Genomic DNA, 27,767 nt, shown 5'->3' with positions numbered 1-27,767 from the left:
CATCCTGCCGATTTGAACCAAGGATTTGGGCGGCCGGAAGAGCCGCGCCGTAACGGCAGCCATCTTGTTTGTTTGAGTGAATCGGAAAGGAGGCGGCGGCCGTGGCGGTGGCGGGAGCGGCTCCGAGGCTACACCGCACAAGGGCTCCCCCTTTCCCCGCCCCCTCCCCCGACCCTTTTCCCCCTCCCCGGGCCACCCACCCCTCCCAGCTCCCCGCGGAGATACAGGTAAGCGACCGGGCCGACCCCCTCCTTGGGCTCCGGCTCCCTCCCCCCTGCTCTTCCCCGCCGTGCTGCTGCTGCCCGGGCGCGAGCCCCCGCGGCCGGGAGTGGCGGCGGGAGGCGATCGGCACCGCGCTCCCTCCGCGTGCTGCCAGCCCCGGTGCAGCACCCAGCCACCCCGCGCGCCGGGGGCCCTGAGTCCCGGGGCCCGCCCTCGCCTGGGGTCCTCGCTGCCCGGGCCGTGCTCCCCCGCCTGCCGGGTTACTAATGGTTCCGCTCCCTTCCGCGGCCCACAAAAGCCCCTCCGCCGTGCAGGGGTCGGACTGCAGAAACACGGGGCTGCTGCGGGGAGAGGAGGGAGGTTTGAACGAGCCCGCTCTCGGGATCCGGCCGCCCCCTCGGGGAAAAATGGCTGTCTGCAAAGACGCGGGACTCGGTCAGGGCGGGAGCCGGCGGGGAGGATCCTGGGCGGTCGCGGTGCACCGGGTGTGGGGTCCGAGGTCCGGGTCGCGCCAGGCATTTGGTGGCCGCAGGGCCCAGGGGCATTCGCCAGCCAGTGTGCCGATTTCTTTTGAATATTTGCTTTTTTTTTTTTTTTTGAATGTTCGGAATTCCAAAAGTTGGACAGGCTGTTTTAAAGCACGACAGAGTAACATTGCTTTCTGGGACATGAGTGTAACTGGTTTTCCCCCTGAACTTTTCTAAACTTTTTTTTTTAATATATGATTAAGAATCAAGTGTTGTGGAGACGCTCTGATGCTGGGTGCCTTTTTTGTGGCAGAGCGACGCTTTTGAGAATGCTCTGCCAGGGATAGTGTAAGGTGACACACTGTCGAGGTGATCGGCTAGACCAAGCTGCCTTCAAATTTAAGAGGGAAAAGCTGTAGATTTCTTGGGGCTCTCTGATTTGTTAGGCAGTGTTCAGCGTTCGAAGGGTTTATGGAAGTGGCTTCTGCATATCGGCTTCTCTTTACAAGAGAAAGTTAATATTTACTCCCGTTAAACTATATGGGATAAGCGTTGTCCCCCACCCCCACCCAGGGGTGCAAAATCCTATTAAAAATCAAATGCCAGCGGGCTGAGAGGCGACAGAGTTTTGTAAACAGACCTAAGCTGCTTTTTAAAATTGTAAATACCTTTGATGTTGGAAGCTACCTTTTTTTGAGAAGGCATTGGAGAGGGCACGTGCCCTGTCCAGTGTATGAATTCCTTTAGGGTTTGTACTTTCTAAGTTATAGGGGTGTTAAGAAGTGGACTCGGTGCTTTCTGTATTATACACAAGTAAATTGAGAATTTCTTTCCTGACTTAGCAAGTCATGCAGATTCTGAGAAATATTTTACACTCGAGTAGTTGGAGAAACTTTAAATCTTGAGAAATACATTGTGTTTTTCGTTTTGTCTTATAGGTGCTAACTGGTCAAGTTGTTTTTTGAGACACTGTTTGCTTCCGCTTGGCACTACATGTTCTGTTCCATTTTATTTTCATTGTACCTGATGACTATTATATCCACCTTGTAGTTGAAAAAGCTAAAAGTCGGGTGTTTTCTTGTTGCTGCTGCTGCTGCTGTTATATTTTGTTAATTGTTGGGAGAGCTGGAGGAATCTGATTATGGAGCCCAGGCTAGCCTTGAAGATCCTCCTGTCTCAGACTCAGGAGTCCTGGGATTACTGACACCAGGCCCAGGCTAAACTTTAGACATGAAATGATTTCTTATCCATTACAAATAACTAAGTAAGGAAAAAGTTAAATTTCAAGCTAGAACTAACTGACCAAAGGAGAATTAAATGGTAATGTGCAGATTAGACTCATCCTTTTTTCATTTAAAAACAAAAAACCAAAAACCTTCCATGCCACTTAATATTCCATTTTGAGTTATGTGTTGATGTTTTCCAGAGTTAGCAAAATACCCAACTATCATCTGTAGGTGTTTTTATAATAGGAAAAGCAAACTACATAATGGTTAGAAAGTATAACTTGCTAACTAATGCAAATCAGGATTATATCTGACTTCTAGTGTGGTAGTTTCTATTCTGGAAAGGTAATGTAGTTATGCCCAAGTTTTTAAAAAAATCACATTCATAGCCCGGCAGTGGTGGCACACGCCTTTAATCCCAGCACTCGGGAGGCAGAGGCAGGTGGATCTCTGTGAGTTCGAGACTAGCCTGGTCTCCAAAGCGAGTTCCAGGAAAGGCACAAAACTACACAGAGAAACCCTGTCTGGGGGTGGGGGGTGGGGAATGACATTCCTGAATACACGCAAAATAGTACAAAAGTACGGCCCACTCTCCAGAGGTAACTTGTCGCCAGTTTCATAGGTCTCCACAGGTGCTTTGTGCTTGTTGTGCAAATGCTCTTAAGTATATACACTGGACCCCACATGTTCATTGGCTTCCTATGGGTGGATTTAACCAACCATGGATTAAAAGTGCTGTACAGCTTTTGTTGCCTTTCATATTTACCGTGGTGATTTGTTTGTTTGTTTATTAAACCAGTGGAAGGTTTGTGAGAACCCATCGAGCCAACCCATAGATAGGTTTTTTCAAACATTTGGATCATGATTAGATCATTTTTGATTAGTGAAATATTGCTTACTTAAGCTACACACCTTGTTTTCCTAGACATAAAGCTGTTGTCCAGTTACCATCCTAAAACAGTTGACTTTACCGTATCACAAACCGAAGCCTCCTTTGACTCAGTGGAACCAAGCCTGCAATAGCTCTGAGTTATGCAGGTGTTCATGTAAATTGGAGAGGGCCCTTACTATCTGTAGGAAGTTGGCTCCAGGACACACTGTGCCTCTGAGATTACAACTTTCTCCCGTACCAAGGGGGAGATATTCTGGGGATGCTTAAGTTCTCTGATACACCATATTGTTTAGGGAATAATGAAAAGAATAAAAGGTGTACATGTTCAGTACAGGCAAACTTTCTAAAAATATTTCCCATTGCAGTTGGCTGAATCTAAGAATATGGAACTTTTAGATGGGAAGAAGGGGCAACTGAGGCAACTCTCTGTACATAGACCACATCCATTAAGTCGCAGAGACCCCTCCACCAGTGTTCTGAGTTCGGCCTGAACCTCTTCCTGTTAGTACCAAGCTGACATTGCGGAAGGCTGCTTTGCATTCTGTTGTATATAGATGTGTTTGTTTTCGAGTCACTTACTAATGGTCAGGTTGATTCTTTCTGGTGTTTTGATAAATTAGATAATAATGAGTAAGTTATGCTGATAAGGCAACAAAAACTACACTTCCATCAAGCACTTAGAAGATATACTTATTCTGGGTACTCTATTCCTCTGTAAGATTGGCTGGTGTTTATAGTCACTAGGAAATTTGTCCAAACATTTGGTGCTTCGTAGTCCATTCATGTTCTCCCCCCCCCCTCTCTCTCTCTCTCACACACACACACACACACACACACACACACACGTGTATAATACACAGATCCAAATATATCTTTAATATTGATTATTGGCAATGTAGTTTCTGTCCAGAAAGCATGAATGTGAAGTTTCATAAGACCTTCCCAAATTGCTCTTCAAAGAGGTTGTATTAGTTTATTCATCACTTTCCTAATAGGTGAGTGGAATACTGTTGATGATGGACATGTAGCAGAAATGTGAGCTTTAAAGTGAAAGGTTTGTATTACTAAGAGTAAGGTAATGCTCCTTTGGGTTTTTCTTTATTCTCATAGTGGCCAGCACGGAATGAGCACTGTCGTTCTGGCTTCCCTTGGCAGAATGCTCTCCTCTTACTGTTTCCCAGATTAACTTTAGTCCTCCTCTGCTTTACTTACCGTCTCCCACCCCTGCCAGAATCTATTTAGGAATCTGCCATTGCATAGCTAGAATGCTTGAGACACAGTCCTGACAGCAGCTGAAGTATTGCCATAAACTCCTGACACCTGCTGAAACATGCTAGTAGTTTTACTTCCTGGACTCTCACGAGCTTTTTAGATTTCTTAATTAAGAGATCAGTTGGTATTCCTATTTTCTTTTAAGCATTTATTTAGTAGCTACATTGTTGTAGCAAGTTCTTCTCTTATTTGGAACACAGTGTTTTGAAACTGACTGTAGCTCCTCCTGCCTCTACCTCCCAGGTGCTGGGATCAAAGGTGTGCGCCACCTAGGGATAGTTAAGGTTTTGCTGTAACAAACTGTCTAATGTTTGAAAACTCAGATTTGCAAATGAAAGGCTCCCTTTAATTATGGTAAGCATACTGTTTACATAAAATCCTAAGTGGCAAACCTAACTCGAAGTATTATTTAATACGGCGCATAGCATTTGACCTGAATATTTTCTTTTACAGTATTCTGTAGTTCTCAACCTGGTGTTTTGTACAAAGGTTACAATATTAAGTGTTGGAAAAGGGGGAGCTGGGGCAAACCTGGCTGTTTCTGTCTTGCTACCACACTGCCACAAGTAATACACAATTTTCCCTTTTCTCTTTTGCCCCTCCAAAGCTTCCCATGTGCCCCCACCTTGTTCTCTTTTAATTTCATGGACTCTTTGTTTGTGGAGGTGTGTGTGTGTGTGTGTGTGTGTGTGTGTGTGTGTGTGTGTTCCTAAATATAAAAATAAAACCTACCCAGTCTGTATAATGTTACTTGTATGTGTGTGTTCACGGCTGGCCATTTGCTGTACTCTTCCTTGGAGAATACTTTCCCCTGATCTCAGCTTTCTTTAGCTGCCTCTAGTTCTTTGTCTAGGACTAAGGCCTCATAAGCTTTCCCCTTTCCATATTAGCTTGTCTGATGGTGGTGTCCTTATTCAAGTCATGTTTTGGCAGCCATCTTGGTGAGACTTCATGGGTATGGCCTCTCTGACATTTTTCTAGTAAATAGAGTCTCACAGCAAACTTCGATTCCTCCGGCTTTTAAAATCTGTCTCTTTTCCTCAATGATCTCTGAGCCTTAGGTGCAAGAGTTGTGTTGTAGATGTATCATTTGGGACTGGACTCCACTGTTTGGTATTTTGATGGGGTTGTGGCTTTCTGTTCATGGTTTTTGTTCCAAAGAGAAGTGTCCTTGATGAGGGGTGAGAACTGCATTTCTCTGTGGATCCCAGGGCAATTATTTAGACTAGTGGAATAGTGCTGGTTTAGTAAAATGATGGTTGCAGATTCTCCTCCAAGATCCGGGACTTCACCAGCCCCAGGGACTGACTAGGTTTCCAGTACTGGGCATGATTTCCCTCTTCAGTCCAATCAGAGAGCTGTTGGCTAGTGCCAAGATGTGCCTGCCACTCCTGCACCCTTAGAGTTATTGTGCCATGCCGGTCATCATTGTGGTGCATGGGTATCATAGCAAGGGAGGACTGTTAGTTGCTTGCCTTTGGAGGCTTTCAGGTGAGGTCCAGCTTGGAGGCTTTGGCCCAGCCTTCAGAGTATATGGTGTCCTTAGCAAAGAGGAATCACCGGGGCAACCAAGGGCAGTGGCCATAATCTGTAATGTTTGAGGGGAGTCTCTTGGGCAGCCCTGACCAACAACAGTTCAAAGCAGGGGGCTTCTCCTGCCTGTGGTGGAGTTCTGATTAGGTGGTCTTTAGCTCTTGGAGGAAGCATTGTCAGCCCAGTTGTGAAATTTTCATTTAAATTATATATGTGTGTTTTTATAACAACTTTTGTGTATGTATGTAATTTTAGGTAGATAATACTATGATTCCTTATGACTTTCAGACATCCTTACTGTTATCTTACCCTCCTGTATTTATCTCCCCCCCTCCCTAGTTAGCCCCCCTCCATTTTTTCCATTTCCCCCTTCAGATCACTTACACCCCGCTATTCTCCTCTGTCATGCCCCTCCCCCCCACTTTACTCGCCTGGTTTCTGCAGTTACTCCAGGTTAATATCTGAAGATTTAGAGCTAGGAGCCTCAAGAGAGAGAACAGTTGTCTTTTCTGGTCTGGGATACCTCATTCAGTATGATCTTTGCTAGTTCTACCCATTTACCTGAAAATTTCATTTTTCTTTACCACAAATATTTTTGGCATACATGGAAATCTAGCTATGATACCTTTAAAACAATTTCTTTTCATCAGTAGAAAGAATGGGCATGTGTCAGTTAAAATGTAAGCAAATTTTCATTTTAAAATTTACCATTCTCTTTTATGTGGAAATAAGAAATTATAGTTACTCTTTTCTTGTTCTTTTTTTAAGCTACTATAAAATGTTTACATCTTCTCCAGCATTTGATGTTGCTCTTGTTTTTACTTAAACTCTTGTGGTAAGGGTACATTGGTTAACTCATGAGGCTTTAATTTGTATTTTCCTACTGGCTTAGAGTTACTAAATATCTTCTTAGGTTCCTGTTTCTAATTGGGATGTCGTTTGCTATGAAATTTCCTTTTTGTTCACTTTCTAATTGTATTTTCTTTTCTTTTAGTCACTTACATGTTCTAGATTCAAGTTCTAGCCAGATAATGGGGTTTATAACTTTTTCTCTGTTTGAGTTCCCAGCAGTCTTAAATTAAGCAAGATTTTAATTTAATGAAGGCCAGTTCACAGTGAACATTATTGGTAGTGTAGTGTTGTGTCTAAAAATATTTGTCCCATACCATTTGTACCTTTTTCTAAAAGTGATCTAGTATACATTTAAGGCTGTGATCTAATTTTTTAAGAGATTTTCATTCAGATTAAATTTGTTTCTTACCCAGTAAATTGAGGTTAAGATAGCCAGATGGAATGATTTCAAACTAAATTCTCAGACTTCTGCTGTCCGTAGGTTTTATTGAACGTGCTCCATAGTGTTCTTTGACTCTAGAGAGGAGCAGGCAGCATGGTGTGTGCACAGTGGCTCCATCCCGGTGTTCAGGTGGATAGAATCTAATACTTTGAACAATGATTTGTGTGTTGCTTGTGAGGTTCAAATTCAGCTGTGGTTATTTTGTTTTGTTTTGTTTTTTGTTTTGGAGCTGAGGATCGAACCCAGGGCCTTGTGCTTGCTAGGCAAGCACCCTACCACTGAGCTAAATCCCCAACCCCGGCTGTGTTGGTTTTGCAGTTTGTTTCTGTTCTGTTTAGGTCTGTGAACTCAGTCACTCCAGCCCTGCTTGTTGCAGGGTTTATCATTCCCTTGTTGACTTGCTTCTGCATCTTTGTGAGAAATCAGTTGGAGATCCATACATTTCTGTTTCTGGGTTCTCTTTGTGTCTTTCTGCCAGTACGATGGTGTTGACTTATAGCTGTGGACTTACTATTCTGTTTTCCTGTCCAGTTTGAAAGTTGTATTTCTAGCTGCTTTGCCGCTCTGTATTAATTTTAGAATAATCTTGTCTATGGTTTTAAAACATGCACTGTTATGATCGTTGTATGAAACCATATGTACTCTTACTGTGCTGCCTAGCAACTACACTTGAGAACGTTGGCTGTGGAGAAAAGTGTGGTTGACAGTAAGTAAGTGTGCGTCCAATATGTATATCAGCTTTAGCAGCAGCAGCTCCAGCACAATAAATAGCCCAGTGTTCTTCAGTGGGTGAGTGGCTAAGTCGATTGTAGTTTATTTCCTCTCACAGAATGTTCCTCAACAATAAAGGAAATACACTATTGATAATGGTAAGGTGAATGGATCTCAGCAACATTGTGCTAAATCTGAGAGAAAGCCCATTCTGTGTGAATTAAGTAATTTGTGTTTGTATAAAAATAATCCAAATGAGATATGTAGAGTGTTATTTGACAGGGCTTTTAGGAGGCAGGGTAGGCAGAATAGTTGGGTGTCTTGTTTGTAATGAGGAGTACACAGCTATGGTTGCAGCACAATGTCAGAGACACCTTAGGTCAGTGCAGCATGATGACATAGAGACACCTTAGGTCAGTGCAGCATGATGACATAGAGACACCTTAGGTCAGTGCAGCATGATGTCATAGAGAGACACCTTAGGTCAGTGCAGCATGATGACATAGAGACACCTTAGGTCAGTGCAGCATGATGACATAGAGACACCTTAGGTCAGTGCAGCATGATGACATAGAGACACCTTAGGTCAGTGCAGCATGATGTCATAGAGACACCTTAGGTCAGTGCAGCATGATGACATAGAGACACCTTAGGTCAGTACAGCATGATGACATAGAGACACCTTAGGTCAGTGCAGCATGATGACATAGAGACACCTTAGGTCAGTGCAGTATGATGACAGAGACACCTTAGGTCAGTGCAGCATGATGACATAGAGACACCTTAGGTCAGTGCAGCATGATGACACAGTGCAGCATGATGTCATAGAGAGACACCTTAGGTCAGTGCAGCACGATGTCGTAGAGAGGCACCTTGGGTCAGTGCAGTATGATGACATAGAGACACCTTAGGTCAGTGCAGCACGATGTCATAGAGAGACACCTTAGGTCAGTGCAGCATGATGTCATAGAGACACCTTAGGTCAGTGCAGCATGATGTCATAGAGAGACACCTTAGGTCAGTGCAGCACGATGTCGTAGAGAGGCACCTTGGGTCAGTGCAGTATGATGACATAGAGACACCTTAGGTCAGTGCAGCACGATGTCATAGAGAGACACCTTAGGTCAGTGCAGCATGATGTCATAGAGACACCTTAGGTCAGTGCAGCACGATGTCATAGAGAGACACCTTAGGTCAGTGCAGTATGATGACATAGAGACACCTTAGGTCAGTGCAGCATGATGTCATAGAGAGACACCTTAGGTCAGTGCAGCACGATGTCGTAGAGAGGCACCTTGGGTCAGTGCAGTATGATGTCATAGAGAGACGCCTTAGGTCAGTGCAGTATGATGACATAGAGACACCTTAGGTCAGTGCAGCACGATGTCATAGAGAGACACCTTAGGTCAGTGCAGCATGATGTCATAGAGACACCTTAGGTCAGTGCAGCATGATGTCATAGAGAGACACCTTAGGTCAGTGCAGCACGATGTCGTAGAGAGGCACCTTGGGTCAGTGCAGTATGATGACATAGAGACACCTTAGGTCAGTGCAGCACGATGTCATAGAGAGACACCTTAGGTCAGTGCAGTATGATGACATAGAGACACCTTAGGTCAGTGCAGCATGATGTCATAGAGAGACACCTTAGGTCAGTGCAGCACGATGTCGTAGAGAGACACCTTAGGTCAGTGCAGTATGATGACATAGACACCTTAGGTCAGTGTCACTGGCTGGGTTTGGAAGACACCACTATTAACAGCTATTTGTGAATCTAATAATTTCGAAATTAAGAAGTCAAAACTAGGGACTGGGGAGATGGCTTAGTAGCTAAGAGTTTGTTTCTCTTGGAGGACCAAAGTTCAATTCCTAGCACCTACATCATAGATCGCATCGCTAATCCCAGTTCCAGGGAATCTGATACCATCTCCCACTTCTGACTTCCGCAGGCACCAGACAAACGAATGTTGTAGATTTCATTCAGGCTAAACACACAACAAAATAAATTTAAAAAGAGTTGACCTTGAACCAGAAGGGTTTTTTTTTTTTTTTTTAAAGCCAAAACTAGTCATATTTTATTAAAGATACACTTTTATTTCTTAAAAGTAGGCCTCTGGTCAGGCAGTGGTGGCACACACCTTTAATCCTAGCACTCCGGAGGTACAGACAGGCAGATCTCTGAGTTCGAGGCCAGTCTAGTCTACAAAGTGAGTTCCAGGGCAGGCTACAAAGCTACACAGAGAAAACATAGAGAAACTCTGTCTACACACACACGCACACACGCACATACACCCCACTCCCCACCCCCCCAAAAAGGAAGGCCTCTGGCATTGCAGAAATTCATTTGACCAAGGAGGGCATTTAACATCTTCTGTGAAGGGGGAAGTTAAATAACATAAAAGCGAAAGTTTAGATAGTCAAACAAAAATGTAAAAATTAGATATGATGGCTCCCACCTCAGTTTTGCTTGGAAGGACTGAAGGGCTCTGCTCAGCGTGTCCTTGTGGCTGCCTGTGCAGGCGGCTTTCTTAGCCTCGGTTGGTTGTTTCCTTGGTGATACTGGGGATTGAGCCCAAGGCCTCATATATGCTAGGCTTAGACATTTTTCTTTCTCTACATCTAGATACTAGCCAATAAGCAGAACTGTGTCTATTATCAGTAATTAGGTTAGAAGCAGGATTCATACTTGGTTGGATTTAGAATAAGATTTTTGATGACAGTCTTTACATTAGCAAGTCATAAAAGCAATTTGACCTTTCCCTGTACATCTTTGTACTTGGAGACGGACCTTGCCCTCAAATTAAAGTACAGGATTGTTTTATAAAATGTTTGCTGCACTTTCAGGCTGGTGTGCCCATACTCAATGTAGGAAACTAGAGTTTTCATTTCTTACATGTCTTAATAAATATTTCATCCTCACGTGAAACTTAATAACTTTTTTCTCTCTTCAGGTTTCTTGCTGTTTCATAGCAAACAAGAAACATGTTCTACGCACATTTTGTCCTCAGTAAAAGAGGACCGCTGGCCAAAATTTGGCTGGCGGCCCATTGGGACAAGAAGCTAACCAAAGCCCATGTGTTTGAGTGTAACTTAGAGAGCAGTGTGGAAAGCATCATCTCACCAAAGGTAGGTGTGACGCTAGTGATTTTTATCTACTTTGTGTGTTCATGTGTGAAATGGAGCTTGTGAAACAACCATGACTGTATATTTGAAGCAAGGGAAGCCTGCAGGTGGCCAGCCATATAGTAATCGTTTCTTGTTGAATCTCTGATCCTATCCTTACAAAGCCCCTAATCTGCAGCCGGTAGCATCTCTTCTGGAACTCTGGGTGAAGGCTATCAAGGGGCTGGGCCCCAACAGCTTTCTTTACGGAAGATAGTTGATGGACTAATTAATAAATTCTCAATATTATGCAGTAGGCTTCCAGTTGTACTAGTTTACACAGCGTGTCCAGTTATATGGGAATGTGGTAGATTTTCTTTTCTTTTTTTTTTTTTTTTTAATGTGCTCATTGTGATAAGTAGAAACTGGATTGTTTGCTTTTCTTTAGCATCCATAAATATTGAGAGTACTTCAGCTTTAAAGGATGCTTTTTATAGTACATATAGAGTACCTTGTACACTTCAGAAAGGCTGAGACTGATAGATGAGTATGTTACCAGACATGGAGGCAGTTTGGTAATAATTTAAACGATTACTGTGGGGCAGCACAAAATACTCAAATAGTTAAGTCATTCTAGGTAGGCTTTTTATTTACCTATATTAGAATACAGTGTGAAGCAATTTTGACATGGTGAACTGGCCTGAAACATGGTTTGCCTTATTGAGCCTTTCCTGTGAGGAAATGGTTTGCTCACTGAGTAAGGCTGTGTCAGACTTGTGGTTCTGTCCAGAGCTGCAGGCTTCCGTGAATTCCTTAGTCTCCTTTAAAAGAGCCAGACCAGGCACCTTGGCATGAACTCACAGTCTGTGCTCTTCATTCGTAATTAATTTTTAAAATGTATGTGTTTATTATGTATACAGTGTTCTGCTTGCATGTGTCCCTATAGGACAGAAGAGGGCACCAGACCTCATTACAGATGGTTGTGAGCCACCATGTGGGTGCTGGGAATTGAACTCAGGACCTCTGGAAGAGTAACAAGTGCTCGTAACTGCTGAGCCATCTCTCCAGCCCCATAATTATTTTTATATCCTGTTGCTTGAAAGCATGTCTTGCTTCGTTTTACCCACTCTAACCAAACTAGTTAAAAAAGAAAGCCCTTTGTCCAAGGAAGTTACACACTTTGGAAGTTGCTCATTCTGGACAAGGAAGAGATCATGTGATGTCTTTCTTAGGTAGCGGTACCATCTGTAATTGAAAATCCCTTAGACCACATACATGTAGATTGTTTTTCCATTAGTTAGGGGTGGGGTAGTAATTGGAAATTACTTTTTGTGCCCTAGATTTGATAATTGTTATAATTTGACATGTCTAAAAATTTACACTGGCAAATTTGTTGTTTTTGTTTTAAAACACTTAAGATAACCATAAATACAGAGGCTAGATGGCAAATAGGGTCCTAGAAAAATGCAGTGTACATATCTAACTTACATACTTTAACTAACAATTCTTATAATTTAATTTTAAGCATATGTTTTAACAACATATTTTTACCATAGAACTTGGGAAGCTTAAGTTTATGGTATGATTTGGAAAAACCATCTGGGAAACTCTTGAGTTTATATTTTTTTATTCTTTAAATTATTTTTTTCTTATAGCCAGGAGAATTTTGAGTACTTGTGTTTAGGTCATTAATAGTGCGTCTATTTAGGTCATTATTGTGTCTTCTAATCTAGTAATAGAAAGTAATGAACTGTGACTTAACAAAGGAAATACATTAAAGGGCGGTTGTAGGCATATCTGATTGATTGACTCAGGAGCTCAGGGACACCACAAAGCCTCAGTGCCCTGCTCATTGACTCCTGTCTATGTCTCTCTTCACAGCAGGAAAGTCTGCTATTCTCAGAATTTCTCAGAAATTCCCTGGCATACTTCACCCGTATTTCTCAGTTGACTGGAGTGTATAAGCATGCCTGGCCAATAACAAGTTGTAATAGACAGGGATGAAATAGTCACTATATGGCTAGGAACGTTTGCTTCTGTAACAAAATCACAATTCACATTCTCCTTGGTGAAGTCCATAGGAAGATTTGCTTCCTGCTTCATGGCTATCATTATGTCTAAGTGAATTCACAAATTACTACTGTTGAATCTACGTTAAGGGAGCTACTCGAGGAATTGATAGGTTAGGGCAGTAAATGGTAAGGTGCAAATGTTTATTAGCCAACTTTAAATCATACAGGATATAAGGAAAACCAAAAAATTCCTATAAATAAAGTGCTTACCTCTAATGTTGAAGGAACGTTGACTTTACTATCTCACTCAGGTGAAGATGGCACTCCGGACATCAGGACACCTCCTCCTGGGAGTTGTCCGAATCTATCACAGGAAAGCCAAGTACCTCCTCGCAGACTGTAACGAAGCATTTATTAAGATAAAGATGGCTTTCCGGCCAGGTAGTGTGCCTTTCTTTCTTTAATCTGTGGGGTTTCCCAGACCTTGGATGGAGACTGCTAAGCACATGTTCTAGATAGGGTCTTTAGTGTTCATAGCGACATAAGGAATCCTTCAAAGGGAGGCTAAAGCGACTGGAATGCAGCAGCTGAGTCATCAGAGCTGAGATGTTGAAAACCAGTAGTTATGTGATGAATTGTAAAAGATGACTGAGAAAATGCAACTGTGGCCTTTGGTTGGTTTGTTTGTTTTTCCTGAACAGTTTTAATGTACTTTTAAAATCAAATGCCCTTTTACCCCACCCCCTCCACCCCTAGCTGAGGACCGAACCCAAGGCCTTGTGCTTGCTAGGCAAGCGCTCTACACTTTTAATCCTGAGACATTTGATTTTTAATGTTCTTTGTTGTGGTGGTGATGGTGTTGCTGTTGTAGAATTGTATTCTACCAACCAAAGTAAGTAGTACCTGTGAAGAGTATTCTTCTGAATTCACAGTCTATAATTTTAACACTAGTGAGATATTATTCTGTTTAAAAATGATCTGAGTATGGGCTGAGGATAGCTGAGTTTGCCGGCAAGCAGACATGGAGGGCCTGAGATCACTCCCCAGTGCCCGTGGGAAAATTGAGGATGACAGTACCTGCCTATAATCCTATACTGGAAAGTATCATCCCTGGGACTCTGACCAGCTAGCCTTGCAGAACCTGTGAGCTATGTGTTGAGGGAGAGATCCTGTCTCAATAATAATAAATAAGAATTTGAATGTATGGGGGCGGGGTGCTCTATATAACAGCTTGTATTAAGGCTCTATTTTAATATATTTTAACACATGAGAGTAGAGTACATAGTATTTTTTTTTGTCTAATAAAGTGTCCTTATTATAGATAGCATGCTAAATAGACAGTGTCTTTTTTTCTCAATACTTGTCACTTTATTTTATTTTTGGCTTTTCAAGACAGTTTTTCTGTGTAGCCATGGCTAGCCTAGAACTCACAGAGATCCCCTTGCCTCTCTCTTCCAAATGGGATTAAAGGTGTGTGCACCACCACCACCACCCAACTCGTCATTTTTTTTTTCAAGTGTTTTTATCATGAAAAATACTGAGCATGGCTACAATCGTGTGTTACTTTTCCTACTGGGTTCGATCCTTAGCTCAAAAAAAAAAAAAAAAAAAGAAAGGTATCGAGCAGTTAAAGAAGTCCCCTAACCCAGACTTCTGGCTTCCACACTGCACCCCAGGAAAACATGATCACATTAAGATCACGTATATTCATTACACTCCTTTGCAGCCATTCATCTTGCCACTCAAATTTCATGGTAAAAGTGGAAAACTAACAATGTTTGTTTGTTGACATGTCCTTAGCTTAGTGTCAGTGCCTGGACGATCTTTGTAGGGTCAGTGGCGTGGCTCATGGCAATGGGACAGCAGAGAAGCAAGCCTTACTTGGCGTGTCTCCCAGCTTTCTCGGCTATAACCTTAGGTACTTATTGTCCTGGTCCCTCTGACGCACTTGTAATCTGCTCAGCGAGGCCTTCAGTCAAGCTTGATCTCTTTTCCAGGTGTTGTCGATCTACCTGAGGAAAATCGGGAAGCGGCTTACAATGCCATTACTCTACCTGAAGAATTTCATGATTTTGATCAGCCACTGCCAGACTTAGAGTATGTCTCTCTGTGTCTCCTCCCAGTCTCCTCCTTTTCCTAATTCCTCACCTCATTGTTAGTGGATCGCTAACTTCCAGTTGAATTTGATGCTTTAGTGTTTGATACTGAGTTATGAGCCACTTAAAGCAAACATACTTACTTAGGAGTGTGTTGTTCTTAAATATAAGATGTACAGTTTAGGAAAAGTTCTCTGGGAAAACTGTGTGTATCAACATCTAACATCTTTTGCACCTTTCCTGGAACTTGCTCTGTAGTCCAGGTTGGCCTTGAACTCACAGAGATCCACCTGCCTCTGCCTCCCAGTGGTGAGTGCTGGGATTACAGGCGTGTGCCACCATGCCCAGTACAAGAAATACTAGTGGTTCTTAATGTAGTCAGTCAGTCAGCATTGAGATACCCCGTTGTCTGAGCACCTTCCCGCTAGGTTTTAGATAGAGATGTTTTCTTTTTGGTTTGCAGCTACGTGAAGTCTGCAGACTGCATTTGGTAGATATATATTAGATATAGCTAATAAACATCGGTCCTGTAGGGTTCCAGCTTCGTAGCATTTTTTTTTCTTTTGTCATCTATTCATCATTTGTTTTCTGAATTTGCCATAGTGTTCCCATCAATGATTAATGTGTACTTTTAAATTATACAAGAGATGGTTATTTGTTAGTAGATAAACACGTTTCAGAAGCACAAGGAAGTTTAGAGTACATGCTGTTCCCCAAGGTTCAGAACTGACACTTCACTTAAGTAATTCATCATTTCTAAGTTTTTGCTCTACAGTAAATACCTTATTGCCTTAGGTAGTGATTTTAATATATTTTGCTAACCTATCATTAATGACTAAAATTTTAAATACAAATTAACGCTCAAATCATATTTGGATTATATTGAGATTTGTTGACTAAAGCATTAGACTTCTCAAAGTTGATAAGGTATATAGAGGAAATTGGGATACTTTGTGAAACTTGATAATGTGTATTTGAACTTTTTTTAAAGTGACATCGATGTCGCCCAGCAGTTCAGCCTGAACCAGAGCAGAGTGGAAGAGATAACCATGAGAGAAGAAGTTGGGAACATCAGTATCCTACAGGAAAATGATTTTGGTAAAGGCAATTGCTAATCATTAGTTCGATTTTAATTATATCGTTACATTGCCAGGAGTTACAAAGGATAGTAGGCTTAAACTTCTTTCCCTGTGGACAGAAAACCTTAATGTATCTAACTCGTGTCCATCAACAACTTGCCTTTCTACTGCGTGTGAGGCACCATGCCCGTTAATGTACCAGAATTGGGGGTTGGCTGCTCTTGCTTCCCATGCAGTGAAAGAACCTGTTCTCCAAGTGTGGAAAGTTCAAGCGCTATAGTAATGCTCACTTTGGAACAGTTAATTGCATCACTGTGCACATTATTCGCGAACTTAAGTGGTCAGATTGGCAGTAAGTCACATTCTTTTCTGGATGGCAGCGCTTCGGATCAAAGGTGAAGTCGGTGTTAATTGTGCATGTTCGGTTTACCTTATATAAGTCCTGACAACCTAAATTTAGATTCGAGTCTGAATTTTGTTAGACATTCCCCAGGGGTACAGCGTTTAAACCAGATACTTTCATATATTTGCCACTAAATAAGACTTCAGTAAGCAATGTAACACCACACTTGTAATAAGCCATCAGCTTTTTGACAGCAGCATTTCTGGCTTTTCACAACTAATGACATACTTGGTGTGTGTAGGTGACTTTGGAATGGATGACCGTGAAATAATGAGAGAAGGCAGTGCTTTTGAGGATGATGACATGTTAGTAAGCACCAGTGCTTCTAACCTCCTCTTGGAGCCTGAACAGAGCACCAGCAATCTGAATGAAAAAATCAACCATTTAGAATATGAAGACCAATACAAAGATGATAACTTTGGAGAAGGAAATGATGGTGGTATATTAGGTGGGTTATGATTTCTCTCTTTAGTTCTGTTTCAGAATAATCACCAACTGAGTCCTAAGCAGCTATCTAGAGACAAATGGGTGAATTGGGATCAGTTGTCTCATAAAGCTTTCTAGAAAACTAGCCAAAAATACTTAGTTTGTATGTATGCTTTTGTCAGAGGCCTGAAGTCCACTGGTTGTTCACGCTCTTGTGTTGTAGATAGTTTATGGATATATGAACTAGGAATAAAAGTGGTGGACAGGACAGGCGGGTGGGGGTGTGCGCAGCACTCAGGAGGCAGAGCCAGGTAGATCTCTGTGAGTTCAAGGCCAGCCTGGTCTACAGAGCAAGCTCCAGGACAGGCTCCAAAACTACACAGAGTAACCAACCCTATCTCAAAAAAAGGTGGTGGACAGAAATTTTTTCAAATACTAAGTGTTTTGTGCCTTTGTAAACTATCTTGAGAGAAACAGATACAAATTGACTACAGTTTAAATTTAGTCCCCTTAAGCCTACTGGTTTTTCCCTGGATTAGTTTTTGTGGTTTCAGCATTTCTTTCTCAGATTTTAACTATTACATTTTCTATTTCAGATGACAAACTTATAAGTAATAATGATGGTGGCATCTTTGACGATCCCCCTGCCTTGTCTGAGGCAGGGGTCATGTTGCCAGAGCAGCCCGCACACGATGATATGGATGAAGATGATAATGTGTCCAGTGAGCATTTTATGTTTCAGGATTCTTGGGGTGATAGCATAGCAACAAAAAAAAAAAAAAACAAAAAACACCATGTTACAAAGCAGGTGCTAGCACACATCTTCCTCTTAGTGAATTGTAAATGCCCTTGACTGGCTTGGTTAGGATTGGTGGCTAGTTCTTGTGTTTTCAGTGTCGTTAACCCTGCTTGTCCCCTGTCCCCTCTTTCGTACGTGGAGTTGAACTCTGCAGGGTTGCCTGGAAAATATTAAGTTGTTTTCTTAAAACCCATGGGGTTTTATTACACTTGCTAAACAGGATTCCCCTTTCCATTTGTAGGATATGCATGTTAAACTAAGTCTTTCATGACCATGTTGCTTTTACAGTGGGCGGGCCTGATAGCCCTGATTCGGTGGATCCTGTCGAACCGATGCCAACTATGACTGACCAGACAACACTTGTCCCAAATGAGGAAGAAGCTTTTGCATTGGAGCCCATTGATATAACTGGTGAGTGGATCCTTGAGATTCCACAGTGTGCGGAACGGAAGGTCCTAGGTGCTGTCTTCCTCTGCTGCATCCTGCACATTGGTCTGTCACAGTCTTCACTCTGTCCAGTATATTTGATGTCTGTGGAAGATCTGTACAGTGAGCTGCAAGGTTAAGATTACAGAACAGGGTTTTGTTACTGTGTGTTTCAGTCCTTGGGGGATCTCACATACTAACATCAGTAATTTTGGGTCACTGAGATGGCTCGGTGGGTAAAGAGGCTTGCCACCAAGCCTGAGGACCTGAGTTCATTGAATCCCCATGACCTACATGGTGGCAGTAGAGAACCGGCACCCCCAAATTGTCCTCTACCCTGCACACGTCATGTGCTCCGGCACACAAGACCAAATTCCTTTATTAAAAAGTGTATTTCTAGTAAGAATGTGATGACTGGGTTCTCTATGGAGAGTAGTCTAGTAATTGAGAACGATATTTCACTTGGGGGAAGAGAGGCAATTCTAGTGGAGGACAGGTGTGGAGAGAGACCCACAGTGTAGCATCTTTTTATGTGTTTTAAACTTGAGTGCTTTGTTACAAAACATGGGTGATAAAGTGTGACTGAGATAGAATTTCATCCCAGAAGTTTCTGTGAAGAGGCAGGTGATGCACTGCTTCCTTTCCAAAGTGGTGTGGACTAGACACAAATAGGTGAGGGGGTCATGATGGTGTTTCCAGGCCCTCTGACTCGCCCTGCGCTGCTTTCCCTTTGTCGGTCAGCTCAATATTGCTGCAGTTCATGAATCGTAACTTATACAAAAAAGCCAAATAAATACAGCCCAAAAAGGTACTAAACCATTTCCAGGCACCTGACTACTCTGCAGACACTGAGCATTTTACAGCTCCTATAAATAATTGGCCTGTTTCAAACAAAATAAAAATGAAGCACCATGAAGTTAGTTTCTTCTCATAGTCACATTTAAAAATGTTAGACCCTAGCAGTGGGTGATGGTGGCACACACCTTTAATCTTAGCACTTGGGAGACAGAGGCAGGCAGATCTCTGAGTTCAAGGCCAGCCTGGTCTACAAAGTGATTCCAGGATTACACAGAAACCTAGTCAGGAGAGGGAAAAGAAAGGACTAGGCGGGCATGCTGACACATGCCTTTATCCCAGCACCAGGGAGGCAAAGTCAGGTAGGTAGATCTATGAATTTGAGACTAGACTGATCTACATAGTGCTTCCCTGCCAATCGAGGCTATATTGTGAGACCTGGTCAAAAACAAAAAAAGAAAAAAATGTCAGAAGTTGACCAGTATCTACCAGTATCTATCTGAAAACATGCGTTTGTAGGGGTAGCATTATATGGACTGAGCAGGCTATATTTATGTGTACATGCACACATATGTTCAGTAACAATTAAAAGGGGGTCATGAATTTAAGAGAAGGGGGAACACATGAGGAAGGTGGAGAGGGAAATAGTATAATTATATTGTCAGAAAGCAAAGACTGTTTAAAAAATAAGCATGATTTCAAAAAAAGAATGTTAGAACTTAGGACTTCAGTTCACGTCAGACAGGTGTGGTATGTGGACTGTTCAGAATAAAGCTTATGTAGGCTTCAAGGTTTTGACTCTTAGATTATTTTACCTGTTTTATGGTAAAAATCTATGAACTTAATCATGCATTCAGCCAATTTCTAGTGAACATCTCTGTTGTAAATAATGCTTAAAAATATATCAGTTAAGACATACTGGCTTCGTGAGGACATGATCCTAGGATCTGTGTCTAGAAAGGCAGAAGATAGTGACCAGGGCAGGATGAGGGGGAATGGGCCAGGCTGGCCTCTTAGGAAAATGACCTTACATTCTTTTGTTCTAGTCAAAGAAACAAAAGCCAAGAGGAAGAGGAAACTGATTGTTGACAGTGTCAAAGAATTGGATAGTAAGACAATTAGAGCCCAACTTAGTGATTATTCTGATATTGTTACAACGTTGGACCTGGCCCCGCCCACCAAGAAGCTGATGATGTGGAAAGAGACCGGCGGAGTGGAAAAGCTTTTCTCCCTGCCAGCACAGCCCTTGTGGAATAACAGACTACTGAAGGTAGTGCCTCTCTCTGGCCGGGTGGGTCTTGTGTGCAGCTGACTTCCGGGAACATTGACTTCCAAACCTTTACATTCTGACCAAGTACTTCGCGGCTGTGCAGTTCTTCTTTCCTCCCTTAAATCACAGGTGTGCTGAGTTCGGCCCTGCCCAATGTTTCTAGGAAGGGTTCTTCCAGGTGCAGAATGCCATTATTAATAACAGTGTGTTCTCCTCAGCTCCCTGTACCAAGTTGTGCTTAGTATACACTGTGTTTCAGATTGGCATGCTTTAGTTTTATGGAAACTATGCCCCCCCCCCCCCAAATACCCAGACACATACTAATTAGAAGGTGTAGTTCACTAACCCAAACTACTGCAGAATAAGTTTTTGTGGTGTCTGTTGCTTGAAATGGTGCTGCTAGGCTGTGACTCTTGTAAGCTGAAATACAGAGAAAGAGTCGGTTTTTCTCTGCAGCACTCCAAAGCAGCAAGGGTATGATGGACTGCTCTTCATTACAGTTTCCAAGAAGGCCTGTAGAAACGGAGGTTACTCTCTTCTTCAGCGGCGCAGCCACTAGTAATACGCCCATGTCTGTATAACTAGCCCCACACCCGTGCTCACTTGTGCATCCCTAATTAAACTCACTACACTTGGCTCACTTTCAAAGAGACTTGGAGTAGAAGGACTAGATTATTTATGTACATGTGTTAAAATACCATAGTAAACCCATTTTCTTATAATGAATGTAGGCTACTAAAGATCTCCAAAAAAAAAAACTAGTCTTTGATTCAGCAGATTTTTTATTTCTAGGCAAGAATTTAAAATTTGGAGGAAAAACTTCTGCTAATATGCTTATTACATTCCTCTTTGTAGTTTAAACTGTGAAGTGCTCTTCATTCATGAAATAGTCACATACTTTACATGCTAGTTAATAAGTAATACTATATTGTGTGGTAATATGTAAGATTTCCCATAGTAGTTGAGCTATGTGAAGACAAGCACAGTATAAAACTGCAGTATTGTGACAGGTGAGTGTTCAGTTTATCAATGAAAATAGCTGCAGGTAAATAAATTTAAAACCTTGAAGCTTAATAATAGAGTTACTTTCAGCTTTCTGAAATGACTGCAATTATAATTTGAACACTTGTGTTTCAAATAATTTTAAGATGGAATGAAGTGTAAGAATGGTAAGTAAAAATATTAAAATGTGCATGTATTGATTACTGGTTATAAACTGCTAAAACATTCCTTAATGAAAATAGAAAATATTGCTGGGTGGTGGTGACGCATGCCTTTAATCCCAGCACTCGGGAGGCAGAGGCAGGTGGATCTCCGTGAGTTCGAGGCCAGCCTGGTCTACAGAGCTAGTCCAGGACAGACTCCAAAGCTACAGAGAAACCCTGTCTTGAAAAAAAAAAAAAAAAAAACAACAACAAAAAACAAAAACAACAAAAAAAGTCAGTCTTTAATTAGTGTGATTTTATAGTTGATAATGTTGCTTATTTTTGATAGCTCTTCACACGCTGTCTTACACCACTTGTACCAGAAGACCTTAGGAAAAGGAGGAAAGGAGGAGAGGCAGATAATTTGGATGAGTTCCTCAAGGAGTTTGAGAATCCAGAGGTTCCTAGAGAGGAGCAGCAGCAGCAACAGCAGCAGCAGCAGCAGCAGCAACAGCGTGATATCATTGGTCAGTTCTGCTTAGAGGCTTCCCAGATGAAGCTTGAAATGCCGTCAAATTCACCTCTGTGCTGCTGTCAAGCAACCATGGTGTAGAGTGAAGGGGAAGGGGGGTGTGCTCATTTGGGGTCATGGAGCTGTGTGTATCTCCTCACCTTCCAGAAACTCGACTTCGGGAAGCTGTAGGGCTTTGATAATTAAAAGGGTTGTCTGCACGGGTCTGGGAAGTGAACCACATTTAAGACTTCTCCCCAGCTGTTAAACTTGCATTGCCATAGACTGAGTAATCCTGGTGCAGTGCTCACTGAATTTTAAAAGCACATTGTTTGAATACTGTTGAAAGCCAAATTCTTTTCTTGTGATAATTGCAGATGAGCCCATTTTGGAGGAGCCAAGCCGCCTCCAGGAGTCAGTGATGGAGACCAGCAGAACAAACCTAGATGAGTCCACCATGCCCCCACCGCCTACTCAGGGAGTTAAGCGAAAAGCTGGACAGATTGACCCAGAGCCCGTGATACCTGTAAGTAAAGGAAACATTGGGAGATGGTCATGCAGTTAGTTCCAAGTGGCATTTTAGGAGTCTTTGATTTAGGAGTGTCTTGGTTTAGGCAAAAAATGGCAAGGAATGGATCCAGAAGACTAGCAATGGAATTTAGGAGCACAATCTTTTTATCATATATGGGAAAGGATGTTAATGAACTTAGCAGAGACGTCTATTGATTCTTTGAATAGTCTTGCTTCAGAATGGTTCAAAATAAGTAACCTTAGTCGGTGTGAGGTCAGTGGGCTCTAAACCTGTACTGCTTTATTTGAAAATTCTACATCTCTCCAGTACTGGGCAAGGTTTAAAATAATTGGTGTATTCTTCAATGAAAAGCAGTGGATAAGTGACTGCTTCATTTAGCACTTCCCAGTTTGAAGCCTATGGGATAAATTAGGAAAGCAGGCCTTTAGTAACATTGGGCTGTTTGAGCCTTCATCATGACCTACTGACAGGACAGCTTGTTGCCAGCCTTGAGAACTTTCTCTGTGCCCTATGGTGGAAAGGACTCGTCAAACAGCCCTTTTCTCCTTGAGCACAGAAACCCGAACAGGTCACAGATTAGTGACTTCTTTCCTGGTAGTTTCTAAAAGACTTTTTTTAATGTTATCAGATGTTTATATTGATCTCAAAATGAAATAGCACAGGTGCCTTTTTCCATGTTACCTGCTGCTGAGTCCAGAGCTCTTTCTGAAAGCATAGGATGGATAGTAAGTTAATGTAAATTAGTTGACCGGATCCTACATTTTAAAGACGCTACTGTTAAAACCTGGATCTTGACTCGCCTTCTTTTATTGTTTAAGCCTCAGCAGGTAGAACAAATGGAAATGCCACCAGTAGAACTTCCCCCAGAAGAGCCTCCAAATATCTGTCAGCTGATACCAGAGTTAGAACTTCTGCCAGAGAAGGAGAAGGAGAAAGAGAAAGAAAAGGAAGAGGAAGAAGAGGAGGAGGTAAGAAAACTAAAGCGCTACAGTGAAGAAATTCCATTCCCACTTTAGAAAAGCCCGCTGACTTTACATGTTTAAGCCAGTTAATGTTGGGCATCGGAGCCCTGAAAACCATTGAGATAGAATCAAAATTGGACTAAGTTCTTAGGGCCGTGAACCCCTGAGGACATCACATTTTATGCTGTGCTGTAATTCCCGTGTTTCCCTCAGGAAAGATGGGACTGCCCCTGCAGATTGTTGTTTATTATCTTATGGTCAATATTTAATTCTTATGCTATTAAAGCCAGCCCCTGGTCTAACCTTCCACCTGTGGCCCAGAAATCAAATAGCCAGACATACTTCATTTGCCTGAACTATGTGTAATTGAAAGAAACATTGTACTTAATGTGGTTTGAGTCCTGGCACAAGGTTCTTAACCATGGCCTGTACTAGGTAGACCACATCCATGTAGACCAATACAGAGACATTGAACTCAAATTTTTGCTTGCAAGTACTTGTCTTTGTGATCAGAAAGATAAATTTCACTGGGCGGTGGTGGCGCACACCTTTAATCCCAGCACTCGGGAGGCAGAGCCAGGTGGATCTCTGTGAGTTCGAGGCCAGCCTGGTCTACAGAGCGAGATCCAGGAAAGGAGCAAAGCTACACAGAGAAATCCTGTCTCAAAAAACCAAAAAAAAGAAAAGAAAGAAAGATAAATTTCAAAGTTTGTAGTAGATGGCAAATGATTTTGAAGCAGCAGGATTAGTTTTCTGTAGATGAGTCAGACTGTGTCAACCCGAAGCTTTCCGGGTACAGAGAAGTGCTCTCATTTGAGCAGAGCCGGTTTTCAACTTGTGGTGTTCATTTATTCAGGATGAAGATGCGTCAGGGGGGGATCAGGATCAAGAAGAGAGGAGGTGGAACAAAAGGACTCAGCAGATGCTTCATGGCCTTCAGGTATGCCAGCACAGTCTACAGGGAGTCCTTTCCCAGGCAGCAGCCCTAGCCAGAGCCTCAAGGCACATCTTTGCAAGTGTCGCCAGGGCTGCACTGTTTTGGAGCATTCGAATTTCACGCATGAATTGTAGAGCCGGGAGTAAACCTAGGAAGCATCTAGGGTATTTAGCCATGGTTATCCTGAAAAGCAGATCTGGGATGCTGTGATAGAGAGAACTCCTGTGTGCGTTTGTGTTTTCTTATTTCCATTGAGCGTGTTAGTGTGCTAAGTCATAGAGTGCCAGATGTCAGTAACTCGGGTCTTAGCAGGCCAGACACAGATGAGGCTTGAACAAAATGAAATTCCCTGCAAGTCTTTGAAGGTTTCCTACAGTGGATTTGAAGGAATGGGTACTTAGAGTTTGAGGGGGGTGAAGTGGGACTGATTTGATTTTGTTTCTGTTTTCGCTGTAAATTCACTAAGTGCTTATTTTTGCTGTCTCACATCTATATTGAAGCAACTTTGCTTACTTCTTGAACTTAATTTTTTTTGTCTTTAGATATGCTGTAATATGTTATGACCCTTTACCTTAACTAAATAACATGAGAATCACTCGTGTGTAACTCAGTATGAATGTCCAGTTTCAGCCCCAACCAAATACAGTTTACTTTTACCAGTACAAAAATTGTGTCATCCAATTGCTACTTTATTGTGATTTCCTTGAATTCATCTATTTTGCTTTGTTTTATTTCAGCGAGCTCTTGCTAAAACTGGGGCTGAGTCTATCAGTTTGCTTGAGCTGTGTCGAAACACAAACAGAAAGCAGGCTGCAGCGAAGTTCTACAGCTTTTTGGTTCTTAAAAAGCAGCAAGCCATCGAGCTCACACAGGAAGAGCCATACAGTGACATCATTGCAACCCCTGGACCAAGGTTCCATATTATCTGAGGAGCTAGAAGCTTAGAGCTAGTGTTTACTCACTAGTACATACAAATTGCCCCGTGTGTAGGGCACCAAAACCCTTTAAGAAAGTTTTTAGATTTCTGTTTGTACAAAATCTTTGCCTTTTCTTTCTTCATTTTCCCCCCAATGTTTGTAATTTGTCCACCATCTTTAAGGGAAACTGCTTATTTGAGTTGGGTTTGTATTCCTGGAGAAAACATTACCCCAAGAACCCAGAAGATTCATAACAGTTCAAAGAACAGATGTGTGCAATATTGGTTCATGTAATAATATGGAGTAACAGTCAAAAGGCCCCATTTTATGTTAGGTTTCGATGACTGTGTTAGAAGGAAAACCTGCCTAGGAAAATGCCTGACACTTTAAGAGCTGTGGTTTGAGTCCCTTGACAGGAAGAGAAAAATGTCTTCCCATCAGTGACACCAGCAGTCTGGTTAACCACTGTACCTAGGGATGAAGCATCGCAATTGTCTTCTTGATCATGTTTTAAAGTAATTCCATAATGAGCAGGAATTTGTGAATTGTGTTGTGACTGATCCTCTTGGACTGTTCTGGAGTCATTCCGTATGGGTCTTAGGAACGCTGACATTAGTGCAGCTCGGAGGATGGGATGAGGGACTTCTATCTACAGTGGCGTGACTCCCAGCTGCTGATTGATCACTTCTCACAGATGCTTGAGCAATGAGATCATGAACATAGCAACTCCCCCTGCCTGCTGAAGGGCAGACTCTTGAGAAACTACACCAGATTGACTTTGCTCTAAGCAAACAGTGCTGTAAAAACTAATGGCTTCTCTGATATTTATTATAAATGTTAGTATTGATCTCTTTCCAATGCTGCACACTCCTGTATTTGAAACTTATTTTAATAGCTGTGCAACTGTAATCCCGTATCAGTTTCCTATAATTTAAATGGAGAAAAACATCCAGATAAAGGCTTTATTATTTACAGATCCAGATAGCACCAGAAATTATGTGACTATATGAATATCAAAATATGTCTTCACTTTGTAGGGCAAATTATGTTGAAAGTTCTAGCTTAAGTGTTGGCACTTTTATGGGGGGAAATCAATTTTAAAACTAAGACTTCCGTGTATACCCAGTAATTTAAAATTATGTGAAATATTTTAAATTTGTGAACTCGTAATTACTATTTTAATGATTCAGTTTCTTGAGAATGATAATTGTATAAAATTGCTCTTGCAGTTTTATTTTCAATACGACGTGCCTGTAAACCATGGATATCCCCTTTGTAAAAAGACATTGTAGATAATCGAATGCTTGATTATAGAAAGGTCATTAGTTTCTTGTTACACATTTTGTTAGTCTGGTTTTTGTCGCTTATGGGTTTAATATTGTTCTTGAAAATAGTTGATGCTATGTTATGTATAACTTTTCTAATAAAAATTGTGTTTCAAGCTGTACATTTTGGAATATATTCAGTTGGTGGAGAGATGTTGACTGAAAAAGTTGACACGGCCAAATATGCCTTATGCCTTATCTAGAATACTATGTGCTAATGAGGTGAGGTTTTTTAAGTTCAGTAGTCACATGAATAATAAATAGTGACCATTATCTGACAACTTGTGTTGAAAGGCTGTGCTGTCTTAAGGTAATTCTAAACCTAGGTGTTTGGAGACCATACACACAAATTCCTCTGTCTTCCTAGAGCATACATCGTGACGGGAGGCAAGTAATGGTACGCTTAAGTCACAGGTCCAGAGTAGTAGGGCGGGCTGCAGTGTTACTGCAGAGAGGGAGAAGGAGAGTGTCCAAGTGTAGAGAAAGACAGAGACCAATGGAGCTGGAACTGTAAAGGTGGAGCAGAATCTGGGAAGTTCAGATTGTCTGTGGTTACACTTTACATTGCTGTCCACTTTGGTCACACCCCGGTGAACCTGAAAACAGACTGGCTAGGTGGGCCTGCGCCCTGCAAAGGGTTCCTCTGGCCTCTTGTTTCCTATTCAGTAATAACTGAATAAATAGAAGCTATAAAGCTTGTGGGTCTGCTGCACAGTCTTGGGAGTAATATTGATGCTTCTGAAAGGTGTTTGTTTTTACAGTGTAATAATTGAGAGTAATCCCTGGCCACCATAACCTGAACTTGAGAATGTGTCAACAGAGACTTGATACTTGCAGTTAAGTGGACTAGGATTTGAAACTTCACTGTGCCCTTTGGCATTAGTGTGTTCTTGGTTTTCTCAATTACAAAATCCAGGCTTGAAGTCTTGAAAAAAAAAATAGTGAAGTCTCTTAAACTAGGTATTCAATAAATGATAGCTTTTGTGAAAATGTGTAAAACAAGTAACTCATGTTTTGAAATAGGCTATCTTCAGGATGCTGATAATGGTAGGGTGTTAAGGAGACTTTGGAAAGACTAAAGTTACTCCTGGGAATCCCTCCTTTGAGCATATTGTCCTCACTGTCTACAGTGTGGATTGTTTATGTGAGCAGTAAATGCTGCTTACCCTTCCGATTTCAGCTGAGGGTAAATTCCTCAGGGGAGATTGTGCTGAGCCACACACCCTGTACCACACTAGGTCAGGCTTTTTGGTTGAAGCCCCCGGAAAACAACAAGTGACATAGATAATTGGCAGAACTTGAAGCAGTTAGTTTTAAGGTCTTTTTGAAATCTTCCTGCTGGTTTGACTGTGTAGTGCTAAATATATGTGAATGTCCCAAGCTCTCAGAATTCTCAGGGTTGGTCCTTTAGTC

At 41.9% G+C, this 27,767-nt stretch overlaps 1 protein-coding gene across 1 annotated transcript; it reads left to right on the top strand.

Moving 5' to 3' along the window:
- On the top strand, positions 1–26,476 carry Rad21 (RAD21 cohesin complex component). Its single transcript, XM_036208268.1, has 14 exons — positions 1–227; positions 10,569–10,743; positions 13,043–13,172; positions 14,729–14,828; positions 15,819–15,925; positions 16,551–16,757; positions 17,332–17,457; positions 17,823–17,945; positions 19,802–20,025; positions 21,520–21,697; positions 22,059–22,207; positions 23,032–23,181; positions 24,032–24,115; positions 24,850–26,476. Exons 2-14 carry the CDS (start codon positions 10,600–10,602, stop codon positions 25,039–25,041), a joined length of 1,914 nt encoding a protein of 637 aa, XP_036064161.1. The 5' UTR covers positions 1–227; positions 10,569–10,599; the 3' UTR covers positions 25,042–26,476.
- Positions 26,477–27,767: the final 1,291 nt, after the last annotated feature.

The sequence above is a fragment of the Onychomys torridus genome, chromosome 16 (genome assembly GCF_903995425.1).
Source record: "Onychomys torridus chromosome 16, mOncTor1.1, whole genome shotgun sequence".
Lineage (NCBI taxonomy): Eukaryota > Metazoa > Chordata > Mammalia > Rodentia > Cricetidae > Onychomys > Onychomys torridus.
Note: the sequence above shows the minus strand (reverse complement) of the source record. Positions and strands in the feature narration are given on the sequence as shown.